Consider the following 20553-nt stretch of genomic DNA (forward strand, 5'->3'; position numbering starts at 1 on the left):
CGGACGCAGGCGCTGCACGCTCCGAGGCGCACCCCGCGGCGACGAGCACCTACGTGCGATTGTTAGACCCCAAGGGTGGTCCGCGACCCGCGGAGCGCGCGGGATTTGCGGGGAAAAGCGAGGGGGAGTCGGGGTCGGGGTTCAGCTCCTTCCTCGTCCTCCCTAGCTGTGTGACCTTGGGCCCTTTCTCTCTGCCGCCTCAGTGTCCTCGCGCGTAAAGTGAGGCGCGGGTTGGGGCGTCCCCGGGGACGCGCGGACCCCACTGTCCCGGGAGAGGAGCAGGGAAGCGCATGCGCGCCAGTGCGCCGGCTATCTCCCGGAGGCCCTCCTGCGCCCCTCCCTCCGGCTGGGACTCGCCTAACAGGTTGGGGTCCTGGGAGTGGGAGGGGCCGCGCGTCGAGGAGGGCCCCCTCCCCCACGCGCCGCCGAGCGCCGGGCTTGGGCGGGGCGGGCCGGCCTTCCCGGAGCCCGGCTCCCCCGGCCCCGCCCCCGCCCCCGGAGCCCCGCCCCCACCCTGCCCCGCCCTCGCCTCCCTGGCCCTCCCGCCGCCGCGGCCGCCGCGCGCTCTCCCGCACTCGCCGGCGCCGCCAACTTCGGAGCGGCCGGCCGGACCATGGGGGCTCCCCCGGGCCGGATCACGTAGCCGCGGCGACCCCGAGAGCCCGCGCCGCCCGAAGCGCCCGCGCGGCCCTTCCCGCGCGCAGGCCATGGGCGGCCGCGGCTCCCCCCTGTGCGCGGCAGCACCCGCGGTACGCGCGGCCGGGCCACGAGAGGGAGGCGGCGGCGGGCGCCCCGAGCCGGGGTCCCGGACGCCGAGGATGCTGGCTCGCGGGGTGCAATGCGCCCCCTGGGGGCCGCTCCTGGAGCGGAGCGGGGGGGGGCGCCGGGCCTCCTGCTGGGAGGGACCCCGATCCCGACCTCGCGGCTGCGCGCGGAGGGTGGGCGGCCGGCTGGCGGCCGGCGCTCCGAACTTTGCCGAGTGCCGCACTCTGCGTCCCGGACGCGCTGCGTCCTGCAGTCCGCGGGGCTGGGTCCCGGGGCGGCGCTGCTCGGGGGCCCAGGCTCACGTCCGCTTCTGCCCCCACCCCCGCAGGTGGCCGAGGGCGGCCCGGCCCGCGAGCCGCTGCAGCTGCTGGAGGTGTCCTCCCGCAAGAGGCTGCCCAGCGGGCCCGAGCAGGACCCATGCGGCAGCCGCCCTGCGCCCGAGGGCGCCGGTGCGGGCGCCGAGCAGGGCCACTCGGCGGGCGGAGGTGGCTGGTGCCGCCACTGCCACACGAAGCTCGCCGAGCTCAAGCGACAGGCGTGGAAGCTGGTCAGCGGGCCCGGGACGCCCCTCCGGGTAAGTGGACCTTCCTCGGACCGTCTTCTCCCGGGCTGCCACTTGGGAGACCCAGGGTCCCGGAGGGAGCGACGTTGCACCGAGCGTTTTTCGTCTAGTTCTTCTGCTCCCTGGGCCTCGGTTTCCCCTTCTGTGATGCGCGGTGCGTGAGTTGCAGCAGTTCTAAGAGGCTCCGCGGTGGGATCGGAGGGGGGCTGGGCGGGCGTTTCTCCCCGGAGCCACAGATGTCCCACAGCTGGAATCCCAGTGTGTGTCTGGGAGGGGGAAGGGAGACGGGGATGGCGTGGACTCCACCCTGGGCGGGACGGCTCCTGTCCTGCCAGCAGCAAGAGGTTACTCCGCGCCTTGTTGCCCTTGGGGCTCCTGGGCCCCCAGCCAGGTGTCTGGAAATTGCACACTTGGGGCCAGAGGGCTTGGAGGACCAGAGAGGGGCCTGCCTGCTATGAGGGGGGCCCTGCCTTCCCCCTTTCCCTGGGTCATGAATAAGAATTGTGTGTGGGACACAGCCTGGGGCTTTGCCACCTTAGGTGGTGGCCACCCATTTGGGGACGGAGGGGCTGGGCCCCAACAGCTAGGTGTTTGCCGGTGAAGGGGGCTCTGCCAGATTCTCCAGCCAATGGCTTCGCCCCGGCCTTGGAAGGAGCTGGGACCATTGTTCAAGGAACAATGAGCCCTGGAAGTTTGCAAAGCCTGGGAAGGTGGGGGTCTCCAGAGGAAGCCCTTCCCGCCGGACCTTCAGTCTTTGAAAGCCTTCTTGGGAAGTCTGCATAATCCCCATTGAAGCTAAGTATAGTTCTCCCAGCCGGCGCCTCAGGATGGGGCGAGCGCCCAGGTTCCAGGGGGTCCCCCGGTGTTCCTGTCTTGGGCAGGGGCGGGGAAGGGAGGCGAGTCTGGTTTCTATGGCCTGGAGGGGGGGACCTGCGGCCTGCCCCGGGTGGGGGAGGGGGCTGCACCCTCCAGATCTGCTGTTCTGAGTGGGGTGCAGCCTTCCCAAGCTCTGTGCCCCCAGATGGCCTGAATCTGGTTGAGAGGCAGCAGAGGACCCGCAGGCTCCCATGAGAGGGTGTGGGACAGGCTTCCTGGGGGCTTGTCAGAGCTCCCGGGCGGTCTTATTACCCAGTAGGGGAAACAGGCCCAGGAGAGGAGGGGCTTCAGGGACTGAGCTGGGTTTTGCGGGTGGTGTTGGGCGTGAGGCCAGATGGTTGGGGGGAGTGGGGTCCTGGTGGGGAGAGCCCCTCATGGGGGCGGGGGCGGGGCTCTGTGGTCTCCTCCTGCCCGCACTGATCAGGGAAGCCTCTTGACCACCCAGAGTGCTCTCCTGCATCTGCACCTGCCCTAGCCTATTCTGAGTTCGGCAGTACCCCTCGGTGCCAGGTGGGGGCTCACCCCATTTCCTGGCTGCCCCGCGTACCCAGCAGCATGCTCACCCAGCAGACGGGGTCCCGTGCTTTGTTCCTGGTCTGCAGCCCCTCCCATGCTGCGTTTCCTCCTTTGTCAGATGGGTGTAGCCTCCTGGGGCCCTTCTGGGAGTGGGATCCAACCTGGAGGGTGCTTTGCCCAAGCATTTTCATTGTCTTCCCTGTGAGGGTCGAAGCAGATCTTGGGGGGCTCAAGGCCCTAGGGCTAAGCCACCCAAGCCAAGGGACATGGGGGTTGGGGCCTGAGACCCTGGGACCTTGGTAGGTGTCACTGACCTGGGCAACCCAGGCTTTCCCCGGCGTCCCGGCTGACTCTCAGCTGGGGCCTGGTCCACCTGCCCCAGAACTCCCTTCAGGGAGGGCTGCGAGGTGTGCTCTGGGACATGTGCAGGGACCTGCTTCTGCTTTTGGTTAGGGAGGTAGCTGGGGGGGACCTGTGTGTGACCGGCTTTGGGTGAGCCCGGTGCTCCTTCGAGCCTGGCCCACGTCCAGGAGCCCTAGGCTCTGTTCTGAGGCCAGCACGGCACTGGAGCACGGAGTTGGTGTTCTAGGATTTTCCGCAGGGCCGTTCCTGGTGTTCGTCATGCAGAGATGAATTTCATAAGGACGGCACTTCAGACTCCGGGTGGGGGGCCTCTCTGGGCTCCCGTGGTGGGGCTGGAGCCAGACCCCACCCTGGCCATTGGAGGCGCTCCCCTTAGGGGTTCGGGCTTGATCTCAGGTGGAGAGGGAGGCTTTCGAGGGTAGAGGGACAGTGGATGTTAGCTAGCCCCAGGTCACCCCATCCTGTGCCCCTGGAGTCCCCGCCAGGGCTCTGCCCAGCTGGCTCCTTGCCCTTCCTCTTTACTGGCAGAAGCTGTCTGCTCTGGGGCCTGGGGCAGGTTTGTGGAGCCCCGGGACTGTTTCGTACCCATTTCGTGGGCAGGTACAGCAGTGCCCGCACACGGCGGCTCCAACAGCCCAGCCCTCACTGCTTTGCTTGGGTGTGGGCTCGAGGGTCATTCTGTGCCTGGGTCTTAGCCCCCCTGGGGTCGAGTGGGGGCAGTTGGAACCCTGCGCAGGCTTTAGGTGGCCTGCCTCTCCCTTGCCTCTGTCCTCTCTTCAATCTGTGCCTGCCTCAGTTTCCCCATGGGGGAAGTGAGAGTGACTGTGGTCCCCAATGAGGGAGGTCTTCTGTGGGGAGTGGATAACACTGTGCCCTGATGCTGCTGGGGGTCACGGGCAGGGAACGTGCTCTGCCTGCCCAAGTGTAGCCTGGGAGGGTGTCCTACCCGTGCCTGGAAGGGCAGTGGGCCTGGGTGTGCAGAGACACCCAGAGGGGGGCCTTCAGGCTGGACAGTCCCCGCTGATCCCCCCCCTCCCCCCCGCCGCCCCAGTGCGCCCTCCTCTTCTCTTACCAGGTTCCCCAGGCCTTGTGTTCAGGTGACCCTTCGGGACCCTTCCATGGCCTGGAGCCATGGCTTCTGGACTGTTCCGCAGCCTCCCGGGGCCCTGCCCACTGTGGGCCTTGCTACAGACACCCTACTCCTCCCCGGGGCCCCAGCGTCCCCAGACCACCCTGCCAGTTCCCTGCTCTGAGCTCCCGGTGCCCCCTCTGCAGGGGGCCCTGCCTCTGAGAAGTTGGCTAGGGGCTTGGGACACCTCCCTCGAAGGGACCAAAGCCGGCCTTCCTCTTCCGCACACCTGAGTGCCCCCCGCCGAGCACTGGCCCCTCTGTCCTTCTCATTCCCCCAGAACCCCAGGCCCTGGCCTTGCCCATTCTGTGTCCTCGCCCATTAAGGTTCCTCCAGGTTCCTGCAGACCCTGTCAACGCCCCTTCCAGTTCAGTGCCCGATGCCTGCCCCGCCCCAGCTCCCACCCTCAGGGCCCCCAGAGGGGCCTTGCTGAACTGTGGACCCATTAGACGGGGTCTCTGGCCGGTCCCAGTCCTGCTAGCCTGGCCTGGCCTGGCCTGGCCCTGTTAGGCCGAGGCTCCCCGGGAGGCGCACCCTTGCACACGGGGTCACCTCTGCCTGAAAGCCCCATCCTCTCTCTCCCTCCCATGGTGGTCTGTCGCAGATGCTGCTTTTGCAGACCCCTGGCCCTTGTCCTGTCCATGCTCTGTCGGCAGACCCCCACCCCAGTCTCCAGCATCCCTGGTACTGGTGCCCACGCGGCTGACCGTGGTGGGGACACTCAGACGCGCTGGCCGGCTTCACTCAGTACACAGCTCCCGCTGCTTCTCCGTGGTCATGAGCCCCCGCCTACCCCGTGAGCTTCCCCTTCCCCCATCTCTGGGAGGCCACCACTGCTGCCCCCTGACCTGGTCCTTTCTCAGCCCCTTTACACCCCTTGACCACTGTGTGGCTTCTGTGCCCTCTGTGCTGCCCCGAGGCCGGGAGCTCTGTCAGGGCAGGCATGGGGTCCAGGTAACCCGGAGACGTTTGTTGAACGACTAAGTGACCAGGCTTTTCCTCCCTCACCCCTGCGGATTTCAGCCCCACCGCTGCCTGGCTGGATTCCTGCCTTCCCCTCCCCCACCCCGGGTGACAGCCTCCCTGGAGGATGGCGACCCTTACCCTCCTTGGTGTGGTGGAGGCCCGGAACCCACCCCCCGCCCCGCCATCAGACGGGCCATCAGATGGGTCCTGTGGAGGTGGTGGCTCTCCCAGAGACCGGTGACGTTGGCCGTGTCATTACTGCTGCTGAAGGGATTAGTGCCCCTGGGGGAGGCAGGGATCAATTCTCACTCAGCTCTTGCAGGCTCTTCCTCACTCTGGCAGGGGGTCTCCTCCTCTTAGCCCCGCGGTGGGCTCCAGGACCACTGCTGCTGGTCCCTGACTGCTCTAGCAGCCCCCAGGCGTTGGCTTTGCACTGAGCTGGACCCCAAGTCTGAAGGCTCCTGGGGAGGGGCACCGGCTGCCGTCCTAACCTAACCAGGCTCCTACCTCACCAGGCTCCTACGGCTGGTGTCCTGGAGACCCTCTTGCTTGTCTCTGTGGTTCCTGGGGAGGGGGTGGCACTTCTGCCAGCTCAGCATTCCCCTGTCACTCCCCCCTCCAGGAAGCCTTCCAGGCTCTGTCCATGGCCTTCAGCTCTGCTTGCACTGACATGCAAGAGTGGGGTCCTGGGTCTGCTGTCCCACTGGCCTCGGGTCCCGGGAGAGCAGGGCAGAGCCTGGCCGGTGTGGGACATTTGCTGCCTGCTCTGGGTCCCTGAACCCTGTTCTGTGTACTGTTTTGAGTCTGGCCTGAGCTCTGCCGGTTTCTGGGACTGCCTCTGAGCCAGGGCTGCCCTGTCTGCCTTGGGGCTCCACAGACCGGGACCCTGGCATGCGCAGTGTGCCCCAGGAGCAGCCGGGGAGGTGTTTGAGGGGCAGGAGCTCCCTGGGGCTGCTGGCTGGGCGGTCTCCCAGCTGGCAGGGGGCTCGGACGACTCGGCTGGGAAGGCATCTGTCTGTGCGGCTCGGAGGCTCCCAGGCCACCGCAGGGGACCAAGCCTGGGCAGGGTGAAGGAGCTGGCCGGGTGTGGGCCCTGCAGTCCCAGCCCTCATGCCTCTCGGGAGGGAGTTTGCTTGAGGGGCTCTGGGTGCTCTCGGAGGTAGGGCTGAGCCAGGGGTGTGTGCGGTGGTGACCGGCCTCGCTGCCTCTCTGTGGAGAGGAGCAGGGTCAGGGAGGGCTGAGTCCCTTGCTCCCCCTGGGTTAAAAGGGGGGAGTTTCACTTTTGGTGTCACGTTTTGTGGCTGGGGGACCCCCATGGGGCTATGTGCAGGGTCTTTGGCCCCCCGTGGGAGGGGCTTCTTGGCCTCATCTGGTCTGGTCTTGGACCGGTCCCCCAACCTCCAGCAGCACCCAGGCTTCAGCTCTTGCGGCTGGGCTGGGGCAGGGGTGGGTGGGCTCTGCCAGGCGCCTGGAGCTGGCAGATGTATAGTCCCACGTGGCCCAGGGCCAGGGGCTCTGTGTTCCCCTCCGACCTTGTGTGATGGATGCTGGCCTGCGCCGCTGCCCGTTTCCAGGTGGAACCTGCCAGTCGTGGGCCTGCCCAATACCCTGCTGTTCCTAAAAGTCACTGTCCCCCCTTCACAGCTACAGCGCAAGGCCAGAGCCCAGCCGCACAGACTTGGCCTGTCTAAAACCCAAGGGATTGTCTGGAAGTCATTTCTGTGTGGCTTGTTTGGTGGTTGCCCTTAATGTGGCCATGGGTCTCCGGATCTCGTCCCTGGGGTCCCCTTCCCTGGGCCCCATTCCTTCTCAAACCTTCCACACTTGGATCCCCAGCCTTGTTGCCCAAGCTCGCTGGTCCGAGGGCCTCAGGCTCAGGCTCAGCGTAGCAGGGGGAGCGACGTGGTTCCCAGCGGCGTGGATGTGTGTGGACATGGGTCCGTGGCCCCTGGGCTCTGGCTCTGATCCAGCCCGCGCAGTGGCCCGGCTGGAGGCCGGGGGCTGCCTGGCGGTGGTGTGTCTGCGTGCTGGATCCCGAGGTGACCGTGGGGTCCATTCTGCCTCGCGTCCATCTTCTCCGCTGGGGGATCAGCGAATAGGGTTGGCTGGGTTCATGCTGTGGGAGGGGCTGGCCCCGTGGGGAGGGGGACCCCTCATCTCTCCGAACGCCCTGAGGCCTGGTGGGGAGAGAAGCCTCAGGGTGGACACCCGGGGTACCTGGCCGGTGGGGCTTCGGAGAGCGGGCAGGGAGCTGGGCCGATGGGAAGGCCGCAGGCCTCTGAGAAAAGCACACTGAGCCCGACCACCCTACGTGGTGAGGGAGGCAATAGCAGGCGGAGGGGTGCCCACGGAGCCCAAGACCTCTCGCCCTGGCTGCTCTCCCTCCAGGGTTTGTGGGGATAACTGAAGTGCTGTGGGCCTGGGAGAGAGGGCTCTGCAGCGGGGCATCTTGGAGGGCCTCCTGGAGGAAGTGGCATTTGATCTCGGTTGGAATTACACCCACAGAGAGGGGGTGGAGGTCCCTGGGGGAGGGAACACGAGGAGCTCCAAGATGGGGGTGGCCGGAGCATGCATGGAGACTGTCCCAGGGTGCCAGGTAGACACAGGGGAAACCAGGATGGGGTCAAGGGTCAGGGTGTGGTGGACGGGAGTCAGACTCCAGCCCGGGAGCAGAGGTTGGGGCCTGGAGTGTCCGGGCCATGCTTTGATTCAACAGCTGCAGCCAGGGGCTGTGTGCCGAGGTTCCCAGCAGGAGAGCGTGAGGGCCTGGCTCAGGGGCAGGTTCCTCTCCCGCATCTGTACCTGCCCTTGGCTGGCCCGTCCAGCCTCCCTGGGGTTCCGAGTCCTGCTGAGTGGCATCGGGAGCCCTGGGCACGGCCTGGCTTGTAGGGCACAGCGTGGGCCCCACCCTCGTGGTGAGACTCCGCTGTGCCCGTTGCTTGGATGAGAATGAAGTCCCTGGGGGCTGCAGCCATACCTGCAGACTCGGACTGAGAGCCACGGACTGAGAGCCACGGACTGAGAGCCACGGACTGAGAGCCACGTCTGGGTGAGCCCCAGGCTCCCGGAAGTGCGTGGAGCGCCTCCTCTGAGTGGCGGCGCTCCTGGGACGCGGGGCTCTCCGTCCCCTTCCCCTGGTCGAGGCCATCCTGCTGATCTTGCCTTCGGCCGCCACGGTCCCCACCATGCTTGTGTGGCGTTGGGTGGAGGACAGGGGAGGCCATTGAAGGGTCTCAATGAACTAGTGTGTGTCCTGAGCTGCCCAGCTGGCTGGTGCCTGGCACGGGGCCTCAGGGCCAGGTGCCAGTCCGTGCTGGGTGGGCCTGGCTGCACCCCTCCCCCACTCTCCCCACCCTGGCCTCTGGCAGAGGAGGGGAGCTGGAGGCTTCTCTGGGGCTTTCGGAACTGCAGACTCATGGGCCTGGAGGGGTCTCCAGGATTCTGCCGGCAGATGGGTGACGGTCTGGCTCAGGGGTCCCAGGTTTTCCTGCCACACTCAGGGGACATGGGTGGGCAGGGCCTCTGGCTGACAGTTGGGGCCTTGGTGAGGGGCCTGGTTGGTGGGAGGGGGAGGGGCCAGGGAGGGGCACCCCCAGGCCTCAGGGCGCTCCTCCAGGCATGGTGTCTGGGTCTCTTAGTCCCCCTAGAGGGTCTGCCAGTGGGCCCCCTTTCTAAAGACAGGGTGACCGGCCCAGGGAGAGTCGTCTTGTAGCTCTGAGGTCTGGGGTTTCTCCCAACCAGGGAGCAGAGCCCCTTCCTTCCTCCCGTGATGGCCTCAGCTTGGGGCTCTGGTCAGCTCCTGTCCCGCCCTGTGGGTGGGCTCCGCTGGGCCTGGGCTGGGAGAGGCCTCTCCCGGCGGCTCATCCCCGGAGAAGTCCCTCTGGCCTCCGATGCGGGAGAAAATGAAAAGATTACTTAAAGCAACTTGGAGAACCCAGAAAGGAGATGAAACATGGCAAGTCGTTACTTTAAGGGGGGGTGGGCTCCCTAAAACCCCAGCGGCGTGATGGGTGGGTGGTGCGCAATGCTAAATTGAATCAAATTAAGAAAAACATTTTCCAAATGCAAGTAAAATATCTGTTTAATTAGACTGTGGAGAGGAAATGAAAAGTAGTATTTTGCGGTGGGGTAATCACTGTCTTTCTGAAGGTGCTGGGCTCAGAGAAGGGGTAGGAGATGAGTCGTGTGGCCGCTGGTGTTCTCGGGGGTCAAAATTCCTGAAAATGGGCCAGCGTCCCCTCTGGGGCTCGGGCCTGTGGACACTGGGAGCTGCCCGGAGGCCCCGTGTCTGGGAGAGGAGAAGGCTGCCCCACCAGCCTTCCCAGTTCATCTGAGCAGCGAGCGCTCCTTGCCTTGCCCTGCCCAGAGCCGGCCCAGCCTCCGTCCGAGGGGCTTGGGGTCGGGTGGGGACTCTGTGTGGTCACCCAGGGCAGGGCTCTGTGTCTCTGTCTCGTGCGTATGACATGAGACAAAGGTTTTGGAGATGCCCCTGCCCTTGTGCCAAGAGGTCCCTGTGGCCCTGGGGTGTCAGCTGGGCCTTCCCCAGTGATGGGGGCCCCCTGGCTACCAGGGTGGGGGAGGGGTGGGTGGCCCCATGGTGGGCTTTGGCCTGGGACGGCCCCAGGTGTGTCTGGGCTGGGCCTCCTGGGGGCTTGTGAAGCAGGACCTGGGTTTGGTGTGGGCTCTCCCTCCCCGCCCCCCACCGAAGCAGACCTCCTCGGTGCCCTCCTGGGGCTTCGATGCCCAGAGCCTGAGGCCTTGGCGGGCCTGGGGCCTCCCTGCCAGCTGCCATCTGAATTCCTGATGACACAGCTGGGAGGGGGGTTTGCTCTGGCTTCCTGTCGCCTCGCCGCCAGCGCCCCCTCCCCTGTCCCCCCCCAGGTGCTGGTGGGGGGCCGGGGCGGGCTTAGGTCAGTGAACTCCCCCACCCCTGCCCTGCCTTTCCTTCCTGCCTCCTCTGTGCTGGCCACGCAGGGGGTGCCATGGGGCTTCCCCAGAGGCCTGAGGTCCCCAGGCCAGGCAGAGGCACTGGAACAATGGGCAGCTGGGTCTGGCTTGGAGGGAGTTTGGCGGTGGGGGGGAGCTGGGTGGAGCTGGGCTGCCTTTCAAGTCGCTAATGGCTTTAGCAGGCCTTCCTTCCCTCACACCCGCCACATTAGCAGCCTCCCGCCGAGTGGAAAAGCTGGAGTAATCAGAGCCGGGCCCTGGAAAACAGGCAGGGCAGTGACATGGACGAGCTGGGCCTGTGGCTGGGGGACTGGCGTCTGGGTTACATCTGTGTCCCCACGTGCCAGCGCCGGTGGGGGCTCTGGCTGAGCTTCCCCCGGCCTCCGCAGCTCACAGGGAAGCTGGGCGGCAGGGCGGCTCGGGGCGTCCGCTCATGGGGACCGGACGTGGGGCACTCTGGACCTCGCCAGAGAGAATCCAGGCCTTCTGGAGGGACCTGCAAGTCAGGTGGCTGGTGTGGCGGGCCTGGCCGGGGGCCACCCTTTCATAGGAACTGATCTACTTGGGGCGCGTGGGGACAGCTGTGGTCTAAGGCCGAGGCCACGCGGGGCTTCCAGGGAGCGCGGGTGGTCCCGCGGAAGGGACAGCAGAGCCGGCGCCCCCTCTCAGCAAGGCCACCCCCCATAGCTGGTCCCCAGGGTCTGTGCACGGGGTTGGGCGGGCCACAGTTCAGGGCTGGGGAGCCTGGCTGGGGTGAATGAGATGCACCTGGTGGGATGGTGGCCTCAGTTTCCTCTTCTGAGTAATGGGTGTATTGGGGGAAGCTGTAGGGAGCGGCCTGGGGCCAGGTAGGGGAAGGCTCCAGCCCTGGGAAGTTGTCGCAGGCCCCTGCTGGGGTCAGGGAGGGGGCAGCTTGAGGTCCAGCTGAGTGGCCCAGCTGGGCACAGTGAAGACGTAGCCCTGCATTTGAGGTTGGTTCTCTGGAGAGCCCTGGGAAAGTCCTGGGCGGTCATGGCCACCGCTGGGCTGGGCCAGTGCTTTGTCAAGGGGCTGCCCTGGGCTGGGCCTTACCTCCCAGGGGAGGGGAGGAGGAGGAGGGGCTGGCCTTGGCTTAGAGCCTGATCCCCACGGGGCTGCCCCAGGGAGGAGCCCCATCAGAGCCTGGTGGGGTAGTTGAGGGACAGGGCATGAGCCCTGGGACTAGGACTCTTGATAGCGTTTTTCCAGTGAGGATCCTTCTGAGGATTGGCTCTCTCTTCCTCTTCCTTCCAGAGGTGTCACCTCTTCCCGGAAGCCCTCCCTGACCTCCAGGCTCTGGGCTGCCCTGGCTCCTGTCCTTCACCCTTTCTGGGCATCAGGCTCACAGAGACAGCCATGTGTGCCCCTCGTGCAGTGCACAGTGGGGGGAACAGGGCCGCAGTGGCAGTCACCATGCCACACAGGCCCCGGGGACCACGTCCCTGCCTGTGGTCGAGCGTGGGCTGGGCACAGAGCCTCCTGCCTCCTTGCCAGCGAGCCCCGGTGTGTCCGTCCTCACCCCTCCCGGTGTCCCTGGTGACTTCTGTGGGAGGGGTGAGCCTGGGACCGCACTTCTCTTTCCAGCAGGGAAAGAGCAGGGCTGGAGCAGGGCTGTAAGCCAGGGGGCCCCTTGTGGCTCTGGACGGACGTCGCTCTCACTTGCGGGGGCCCCGGGGTGCCAACTGCCCACATCAAGTCTGTGGGGGGTGGTCTGGCGCTGCTTTCTGCTGGCCTCCTGGCTGCTTTTTAACCCCCTGGCCCGGGCTCCCGGTGGCCTGGCTCTTGGCCGGGGGGCAGCGTGCCGAAGCCTCGTTAGCCCGGAGCGAGTGTGGTAATGAGGGCGGGGGAGGCCGGGAGCTGTCGGGGCGCCGCTGGCCTCCCTGTGAAGCTCCGATAATTATTTTCCTGCTGGGCTCGTGCAGACGAATCCGTTGGGGGCTCATTCATCAGTTGGGGTGATACAGCGGCCCCAGCTGTGCCCAGGGTGGCACAGCGGCCTGTGCTGTGGAGGTGAGGCCCCAGGGGCAGGGTCCCGGGGCACTGACCGCTCTGTTCCTTGCTCCCTCCCCAGGACCCTTGCCTCTCTGCGTTGCTCCTCGACAAGCTGCCGGCCCCCGGGGTCCTGCCCGCCTGCCGCCCGGAGGCCGAGCGCCGCTGTGACGTCTGCGCCACGCACCTGACCCAGCTGACGCGGGAGGCCCTGCGGCTGCTGCAGGCTCCCGCCAGCCGTGACGCCCCCGACGCCCCCCATGGAGGCCCGGGCCTCGTGCCCTCCAGCCCCGGCTCCGGGACCAGCCTGCGGGATGCGTCCGTGCCTGCGGGCCCGCCGGGGAGGCAGCCGGGCCGGGCGGGGCCGGACAAGAGGAAGGGGCTGGCCTGGCCCTCTGGGCCCAGCGTCCAGGTGTCGGTGGCCCCGGCTGGCCTGGGCGGAGCCCTGAGCACAGTCACCATCCAGGCTCAGCAGTGCCTGGAGGGCATGTGGAGCGTCTCAAGGGTCAACAGCTTCCTGCCGCCATCCTGCCTGGTGAGTCCACGCGGCTGGGTGGGTGGCTGGCCTCCTGAGGCCACCGGGCCGCGGGGTCCGACTCTGGGCTCCCTCCTGGGGGTCCCGTCCACGTCTCTGCATGGCCCGTACTGCGCAGGCTCAGCGGCTCCCCGCTGCGTCAAGGAGCCGAGCACATGGGGGGAGGCCGCATCCAGCCGGCCGGCGGGGTCCCCGCGGGCAGAGTCCTCCCGTGCCCCCGGTGCTCTCCCTTCATGAGGCTCCTGCGGGCATGGCCGGGACGGGTATGGGCTGCCCCTGCTTCTGAGGGCACGTGTGGTGCCGTGGGCTGGCGGGAGGGCTCCCGGGACAGGTCAGACCCTCCTTCTCAGGGTGAGTGGCAGGGGAGCATCTCCTTGTGAGGGGGGATCTCCAGCGGCTGCCATGCCAGGTGCCCCCGAGGCTGTGGCTCAGCGGGCAGAGCTCGGAGTGTAGGTGGTGGGGGAGGTCTGTGTCTGCTCCCGTGGCCTCTCAGGAGACACCTCTTTTCAGTTGGCTGCAGAGTGGCCCCCACAGAGGCTCTCGGGTGCACCAGATCACTGCCCACACCAGGGGGCACGGCCTCCGTGGGACCAGCTCTGGGCACCAGTGGGTGCTGTGGTTGCCGTGGACTCGGACCATGTGTCCTCCGGCAAAGCTCTGGGCCGGTGTCACTTGCGTGGGTTGGGATGAAGCTGGCCGGCCTTGGAGGGCGGAGCTGGGGCCAGCTGCATTCCCACCGGTCACAGGGCTGGGCTTCTGGTGGTTTCTCCCAGTGACTGCCATGCCCCCAGTTTTTCATCAAGCAGAAACTATCCAGGATAGGAGTTGGGAGGGGGATTCTCCTGGGGCACTGGGGGAGCTGGTTTGGGTCATACGTGAGCTCACTGTCTTGGGGGCCGCCCTGGGAAGGCTGCTTTGCCCGAGCCTCAGGGGATACCTTCTCCTGAAGGTCTGTGCCTTCGGCGGTTCCCACCCTTTTAGCGGACTGAGACTGACAGGCCAGCACAGGGTTCATCAGGCAAACAAGTAGGAAGGACCTTCTAAGCAGAAGGAACCCTCTGTGTGGAGGCCCAGAGGTGTGAAGCCTGAGGCCTCCCTGGAGGTGTGAAGCCTGAGGCCTTCCTGGAGGTGTGAGCCTTGTCAGGAGGGAGGGCTGTGACGGGGAGCAGGGAAGGTGGAAGAGAGGTTGGGGGCCTGGGACAGGCTGCGATGGTGTGTGCGGATACATGGAGAAGCACCCCGACTTCCACCGGTGTCGCCCTCCTCTGGAGCCAGAGGCCGAGACCGTGGCTGAGTATGAAAGCAAGTTGTTCTCCAGTCACAGCAGAGCTGGCTGCACAGGCTGCCCAGTGAGTGTCTCCGAAGTAGAGCAGCGGTAAGCCTTCCCTATGGGCCCTGTGCCCCATGGGGCTGGGCAGATGGAGGCATAGGGAGGGTCCCCAGCTGCTGGGATAAGGTCACATACAGTCCTGAAGCAGGACAGACCCTGCCCTGTCCCCGCCCTGGGCTCGTGGGCCCTTCTAAGTCCAGGGCCAGGTCAACATCAGTACGTCCAGCACAGCCTTCGGAGAGATCTTGCCCTTGCTGGAAGCTGGATCCTGCGGCCCATTGCTGGGGCCAGTCCTCCAGAGGGCACTCTGTCCTTGGGGCCTCTCTGGCCCTTGGCAGCTTGGGGATGGGGGGCACAGGGGCTCAGGGAAGAACTTCGGGTCTTGAACCAGCTTCTGGTTGGTGTGCAGATGGCCCCCGGGTGTGGTCTGGCTGCTTCTGACTCCGCCTTTGTGGAGTCCTGGGGTGAGGGAGGAAGAGGCAGCCAGCCCCCACCAAGCGCGCACGGTGCCTCCTGGCCTGAGAGCTGAGCTGCCCGGGCGGCATGTGCTGGGGGGCAGCACTGAGCTGACGGGGAAGCTCAGGAGAGCCGGGTGGCTTCCTGGAGGAAGTGACATTGAGCTGGGCCCGGTGGGAAGCAGAGATGGCGGCCCAGCATGAGGTGTGGTCAGGTGCCTAGGGACTATGGGGGCCACTGGCAATAGCCAGAGGAATCCTTCCCTGGGGAGGGAGCCGAATGCTTGTCTTACTGGGGCCTGGAGTGCTGGGCGGAGAGGGCGGTTGGCCTTCCCGGTGAGAGTGCCCAGGAGGGGAGGAGGGACAGGAGCTGCCAGTGGGAGCAAGGAAGCTCTGCGCAGCCGGCTTTACGTGGGCAGGCTTTATGCCTCCTTGGGCCTCGGAGGCGGGTGTCGCTGGCCTCTGGCCGGGCAGCCCCGCCAACAGCCAGCACGTTCTAAAACGTGGCCATTGAAGCTTTTCTCTGTTTTACGTCCACATCGATCGCGTTCGGGGCGGGCGAGAATGGATTTATCCTTAGACGACCGCGCTGGCGATCAGTGGGGAGATGATTAGACGCATAATAGAACTTTAGGATTCAGATGAGATTTCCCCGGAACTGGGGCATCGATTGCTAGAGGTGGCTCTGGAATGTTCAACCGTCGCGAGGGAATGCTCCTGGAGGGTGTGCGGTGAGGGTCTCCCACGGCCCATCTGCAGCCCGGGGCGCGACACCGGTCGGGCTAGCTGGGAGCGCCGGGCAGCAGCCCTCCGATCTAGTGTGTGGGGAGGAGGCAGATGGTGGCAGGGATCGTCTTTGGAGGGGGGCAGGGAACCAAGGCTCTGAGGGCCTGGAACATTCTGGGTGCTGTGGCTGGGAGGAGCCTGCCCTGTGGCCTGTGTGGGGTCAGGTCGGGGGCGTGGCCATCTGGAGAGCTAGCCACAGCTGTGGTCAAAACCAAAGCCCGCCTCCCTCGTCTGGGAGCCCAGAGCTTGGCCCTTTCTGGCTCATTCCACCTCCCCAGTGTCCAGTGGTGCTCCGTGGATGTGGGGCCGTGGAGGCCCGGCCTGGATGGGGAAGCTGGAGGGCTTCCTGGAGGAGGTGCTGCACATGTCTTTGATGTACAGACAGGAGGTGAGGTCATTTTGGTGGGGGCCTGGGAGCAGGTGTCGCTGGCCCCTGTAGCAGCCTGCTTGCCTCCCCTTGTCCCAGCCGTCCCCGGCGGGGTCTCAGGTGGGTGTCCGCCCGGCCTCAGGAGTGTGACTGGCAGAAGGTAGAGGGCTCTGGCCCGTCTCTGAGCTGGCCCATTGCTGGTGCCCTCGCTCTGGGCCGCGGTTTACCCACTGTGGAATGGACGTCGGACCCGACAGCCTCCTCCTCCACGTGCTGCGGGGAAACTGCTTCTGTGACGGGAGGTGGGGGTGGGACAAGGCGCTTGCCGGGGTCAGGACGTCCTTGGCCCGAGGCCCTGTCTGTGATCAGGCGGGGCTCTGAGAGGCAGCTGGCTTCGCCCAGTGAACCGCCAGTGCCCCGCGCCGGGTTGAGAGCGTCTGCACGACCCCGGCCTCGCTGTTCCTGGCCCCCTGCCCCCTTGGCTGTCCCCACCGTCCGGCTTGAGATGGCCCCCAGTGAGGTGTTCGTCCCGAGGGTCAGGCAAATGTGGTCCTTCTCGTGCCAGAGCTCGGGCCCAGATGGTTCCTGAGCAGGGTTAGTCTGGTGCTTCCCAGACGGTGCTCCCCGGAACCCCGGCACGCCCCGCCGGTGCTGGCTGGAGTTGGGTGCCTCCGGGGGCCGTGGCACGGCGTGGCCTGCCTCACGCTCTCCGCTCCTCATGTTTCTCTCTCGTGGCTTCTCCGCTGCCTCCATCTTGTTTTGTTCGGCGTCCGCCCCCCCCCCCCGCACCCCTCCGTCCTCCTGTTGTGGTCGCTCCTCCCGCCCCCTCCCTCCCGCCGCCTCCGGCGTCTTTTGGCATGCCCGGCTTCTGCTTCTGGCAGAATCGGCAGGGGCCAGCCCGGTGGCCGGAGCCGTGTCTCGGCAGCTCGTGGGACGGTGGAGCTGAGGCGCCTGTGGGACTCCCAAGACAGGTCAGTGCGGGCGGCCTGCGCCCTCGCCGGGTGGGGTCAGAGCGTTCTGGCTGGAGACGGACAGGCTGCATGTGATGGTGGGCTGGCCCGGACGTGGACGGAGTGGCCGTGGACGGCCATGGTGCGGCGGCTCTGTCCCCTCTGTGACCCTACCCCTGCTTCGGTCCCCTGCTGTCCAGGGTGCCTCATTGAACAGAGTGACCCGGCCTGGCCTGGGCTGCTGGGCCTGGGCACCATGGCAGACACCCCGGGGGCTGGGTGGAGCCAGGGTGGGCACGGGGTGGGCGAGCCTCTGAACCCAGCCCCGCTCTGAGGAGCGCCCGCCCCAGCGGTCCCCGCGGATGCGGCAGAACGTCCCAGTCCCTTCCCTCCGCTCTGCTCGTTCGAGTCCGCTCTTTCTCAGGGAGCAGGTGCTTCTGGGGGTGCGGGAGGAACCCACGTTTGAGGCCAGGGTGTGTGTGTGTGTGTGTGTGAGATGGGCGCGGGGGGACAGGCAGACGGCCGGGCCGGCGGGGTGTCCGTGAGGCTGGCTGCCGCGTTACTCGTGCAGCTCCCTGGAGGAGAAGCAGCTTCTGGTTCTTGATGGCTGGGTCTAGGCCTGGCTTACCCTCCTTCTGGAAGGTTCCCTGTGAGCTGGTATCCCCTCTGTTCCAGCAGCCCCGACTCCCTCAGGTCCAGGGGTCGCCTCCCAGCTGTGGGCTAGGTCTGTCCTGTGTCTGCGTCCCCGCTAGGCTGTGTGCTCCTGGGAGACACATTTACGGGGCACTTACAACGGGCCGGCAGGGTGTTAGCGCAAGGACATGGAGGAGGCCAGGTACGTGCGAGAGGACATGAAAGGTGCTCGTGAAAGCCATCGGCATGGGAAACCGTGATGCTGAGCATGGCCCCATGACTCCCGGGGGTGGGGTGCAGGAAGCACTAGACAGGCTGAAGGAAGCCGAGGCGGGGTCAGTGGGCCAGAGAGGCCTGGACAGGGCACACAAGGCAGGTGCAGGGAGTGGCCTGGGGAAGGAGAGGGCCGGCTGGGCTGGGTTCTGAGGGCTGCATAGGAGTTCCTGCCCTCTAGGCAGAGGCAAGGCAGGGGACAGGGTGTGGTGGATGAGGGCCTGAGCTGTTTCAGGTTCACCCTTCTCTGCTGCTGACCTGTCCTCGAACCCCCCGGGGAACGGCCGCAGCCCTGGGAGCTGGGGAGGGTGTTGTGTGCCTTTCCTCCAGCTGAAAGTATGGGGCTCTCTGTACCTTCCTTTGCAGACATGGTTTTACTGTGTCCCAGGAGGGGTGTGGAAGCTGGTGCTGATGCAGGCCGGGCAGGGTGAGACCCTCCGCTGTGGCGGCAGGACTGCCTTTGGAATGTTCCTCCTGGGGATATGGTGGCTTGTCCTGTAGCCCCACCCTGGGCTCTGGCCGTGCCACTTGGGAGACCCCCAAGGACGTTGAGCCTTCCAGATGTGACTGCTGCCTGGGCTCCTCACCCTCAGGGTCACCAGGCAGGCCCATGTTTGGTCAGCATGGGGACCCTGGTCCTCCCCAGTGGGCCTAGAGGACAGTGCTTGTCCACAATTCCTGGGACTGAGTGGAACCTCGGAGGCCTGGGGACGAGGCGTGGTTCCCTGGGGAGCCTTGAGGTGGGGCAGGGTGGCCTAGGGGCAGTGGATGGTGCTGGGGGTGGCCAGGCCGAGGCCGGCTGCTTCCCTCCTGCCCTGCCAGGGGCCAGGTCTGGCCTGGGGGTCCAGGGCCCAACAAGCGCCCATGAATGCAATACTCAGTGTAGCCAGACCTCGGGTTCGTTGGCGCCGACTTAGGGATCATTCAGTTACATTTCTGCTTCGTTACGGGGCTGTCTCCCTTTCTAGAATTTACTTTAGCTAATTAGTTGGAAATGCCAGAGTAGCATTGCAGATGACGGGAACATCGTACATTATCATACACGGGGCAGTTAGTGCTTGTGACAAATATTTATTGTGGCTTCTTCCGGGCTCGTGCCTCTGGGCACTTGCAGGTGGCTGGCCCGGGGCTGAGGGCGTGGGCCTCCCCGTCCATCTGTCCCGACCACTGTGCCCACGGTGTTTCTGGAACCCGATGTGGGAGGGGCTGGCAAGTCTGGCCCTGGGGTGGGCGTGCGTGTCCATGTCTGCTGCAGGGGCCCTGCTGGCCGGCAGGTCGCGGGGCCCTGGGGCGTCTGCCGGGGCTCCGGGGCATGCGGCTCGGGCTCCCCAGCGCACGTGCGCTCCTCAGCGGGCTCCCTCCTTCCCGCCAGGCGGAAGCAGCGGTGGCTGCCGTGGCGGTGGCGGACTCTGTCCGGGACGGTGCCCCCAGCTTGGGCTCTGACGGTGTGTCGAAGACGTGGGGCCTCAGCGGGGCCTGCAGGACGGCGCTGGTCACCCCGGCCCCGGGCACCCCGGCGGGGGGCTCCCCGGGCCCGTCAGCGGCAGCCTCTTTCTTCATTAGGTACGTCCTCTGCGGCTTCTCGGGGGGGCCTGGGTCTGGCTTGGGGCCCCCGAGCACTGTGGGCAGGGACCTCGGCTGCCGGCCCCTGTGGCCCACGGGCCTTCCCCGTGAGAAGGGCGGCCTGGCTGCTGCCCGGTGGGGCAGATGGGGGCGGACGGGGGGACCGCTGCCACCGGGCACTGTGTCAGCAGCTGTGGGCAGCGGAGACCTCTCGGCCCAGGGGTGGGATGCCACCACAGACAGGGTGCGGATCGAGTCCCTGCCCCTCCTGAGCTGGGTGACCGCGGGCAAGTCTCACAACCCGTCTGTGCCTCAGTTTACTCTGCTGTCAGATAGTGCTTTCTTCAGAGTTATGGCAAAGGGCAGCGACTTGATGTCTGAGGAGGTTCAGCCCTGGGTGTCCTGGGGTGTGGGCTGGGGCTGCAGATTTCAGTCCGGGAGCACGGGGGCGGGACAGGGCTTGCGGGAGGGTCCTGGGATGATGGAGGACTTTGGGGAGAGCTAGGGAGGGTGTCCTGGAGGGCGGGGTCCTGGAGTGTTCCGGAGGGCCGGGTACTGGCGGCCGGCACGGTTGCTGTGGTTACAATCAGCTCCAGGAGCCGTGTCGTCCTGTCCTGCGCTGGTGGGTGCATGGGACTGGAGCCCTGGGTGTGGTTTCCCGGGGCCCCAGGTCCAGGAGATGTGGGCTGGGGCAGCCCAGGCCCGGCAGGCCCGGCAGTGGCGGGGGAGGGAAGTGCGGTGGGAGCAGGGCTCTCTTCCCCGCCCGCTGTCCCCGGGGACCGTCACCCCTCCCGGCAGGGCGCAGGGGTTCTGCAGACAGGAGACCGAGCTCTCACCCTGCGTGGAGGTCCGCGGCTTACAGGATATAATGGTGGTAATGAACGGTAATGGTAGGACCAACCGCGGGTCACTGTCCCATTAGCAGCCCTGGCGGGCACTGATAAACTTGTCCATGAATCATGTGAGGCGGCGGGAGCCGGGCACCTTATCAGCACGGGCTGTGGGTTTGCCTGGGGGGTGAGCGGTGCTGTGTCTCCGGCTGGTGAGTGCTCTGGCTGTGGGCTGGCGGGGGTTCTGCCCTGCAGCTTGGGGGTCCTGTGAAGGGCAGGGGAAGGGCAGAGCAGTGAAGGAGCCTCCGGGGTTCGCCTCCGTCTCCAGGGCTGTCCGTGGTGGCCACGCTCTGCGCTCCCACTGGCCGGAGGCTCTTCCGCCTTCTGGGAAGGAAGACCGGCCCTGGCGGTCCCGGTTCTGGGGGCCACACTGGCTCATTAGTAACCCCGAGCCTGCCAAGCAGGTGCTGGCTGCCTTTTGTCTCCCTGGGAGCAAGGCTGCTGCTGACCTTGGGAAGTTACCATAGAAACAAGTGCTGGGGACAGCGGGAGGCAAGTTTCCCGAAGGGGCGTGCGCAGTGCCGGCTGCCATTACTTCCAGCCTGTTGGACGGCCCTGAATCTAGCCGCTTCTAGAAGAGTCCTGGGCCCAGCTGGGGGTGGGAGGCGTGTCTGGTGGGGAACGCCATCCTGAGCATTCA

General features: G+C 66.4%; 1 protein-coding gene across 7 annotated transcripts in view; it reads left to right on the forward strand.

Annotated features, from left to right (window-relative positions):
• Window positions 1-544: 544 nt before the first annotated feature.
• KIF26A (kinesin family member 26A) overlaps window positions 545-20553 on the forward strand; it is a 37869-nt gene continuing 17860 nt past the window's right edge. For 3 of the 7 annotated variants that reach the window (XM_045074440.1, XM_045074442.1, XM_045074445.1), the window contains exons 1-4: window positions 545-749; window positions 1094-1339; window positions 12214-12666; window positions 18833-19023. In XM_045074440.1, the coding sequence (XP_044930375.1) occupies window positions 708-749; window positions 1094-1339; window positions 12214-12666; window positions 18833-19023 (932 nt within the window). In that variant the 5' untranslated portion in view covers window positions 545-707. Of the gene's footprint in view, window positions 750-775; window positions 1340-12213; window positions 12667-18832; window positions 19024-20553 lie in introns of those variants that run through there. The other 4 variants (XM_045074427.1, XM_045074433.1, XM_045074435.1 and 1 more) reach the window with 2 other exon arrangements.

The sequence above is a fragment of the Mustela putorius genome, unplaced genomic scaffold (genome assembly GCF_011764305.1).
Source record: "Mustela putorius furo isolate JIRA1106 unplaced genomic scaffold, ASM1176430v1.1 tig00000129_pilon_pilon_pilon, whole genome shotgun sequence".
Taxonomy (NCBI): Eukaryota; Metazoa; Chordata; class Mammalia; order Carnivora; family Mustelidae; genus Mustela; species Mustela putorius.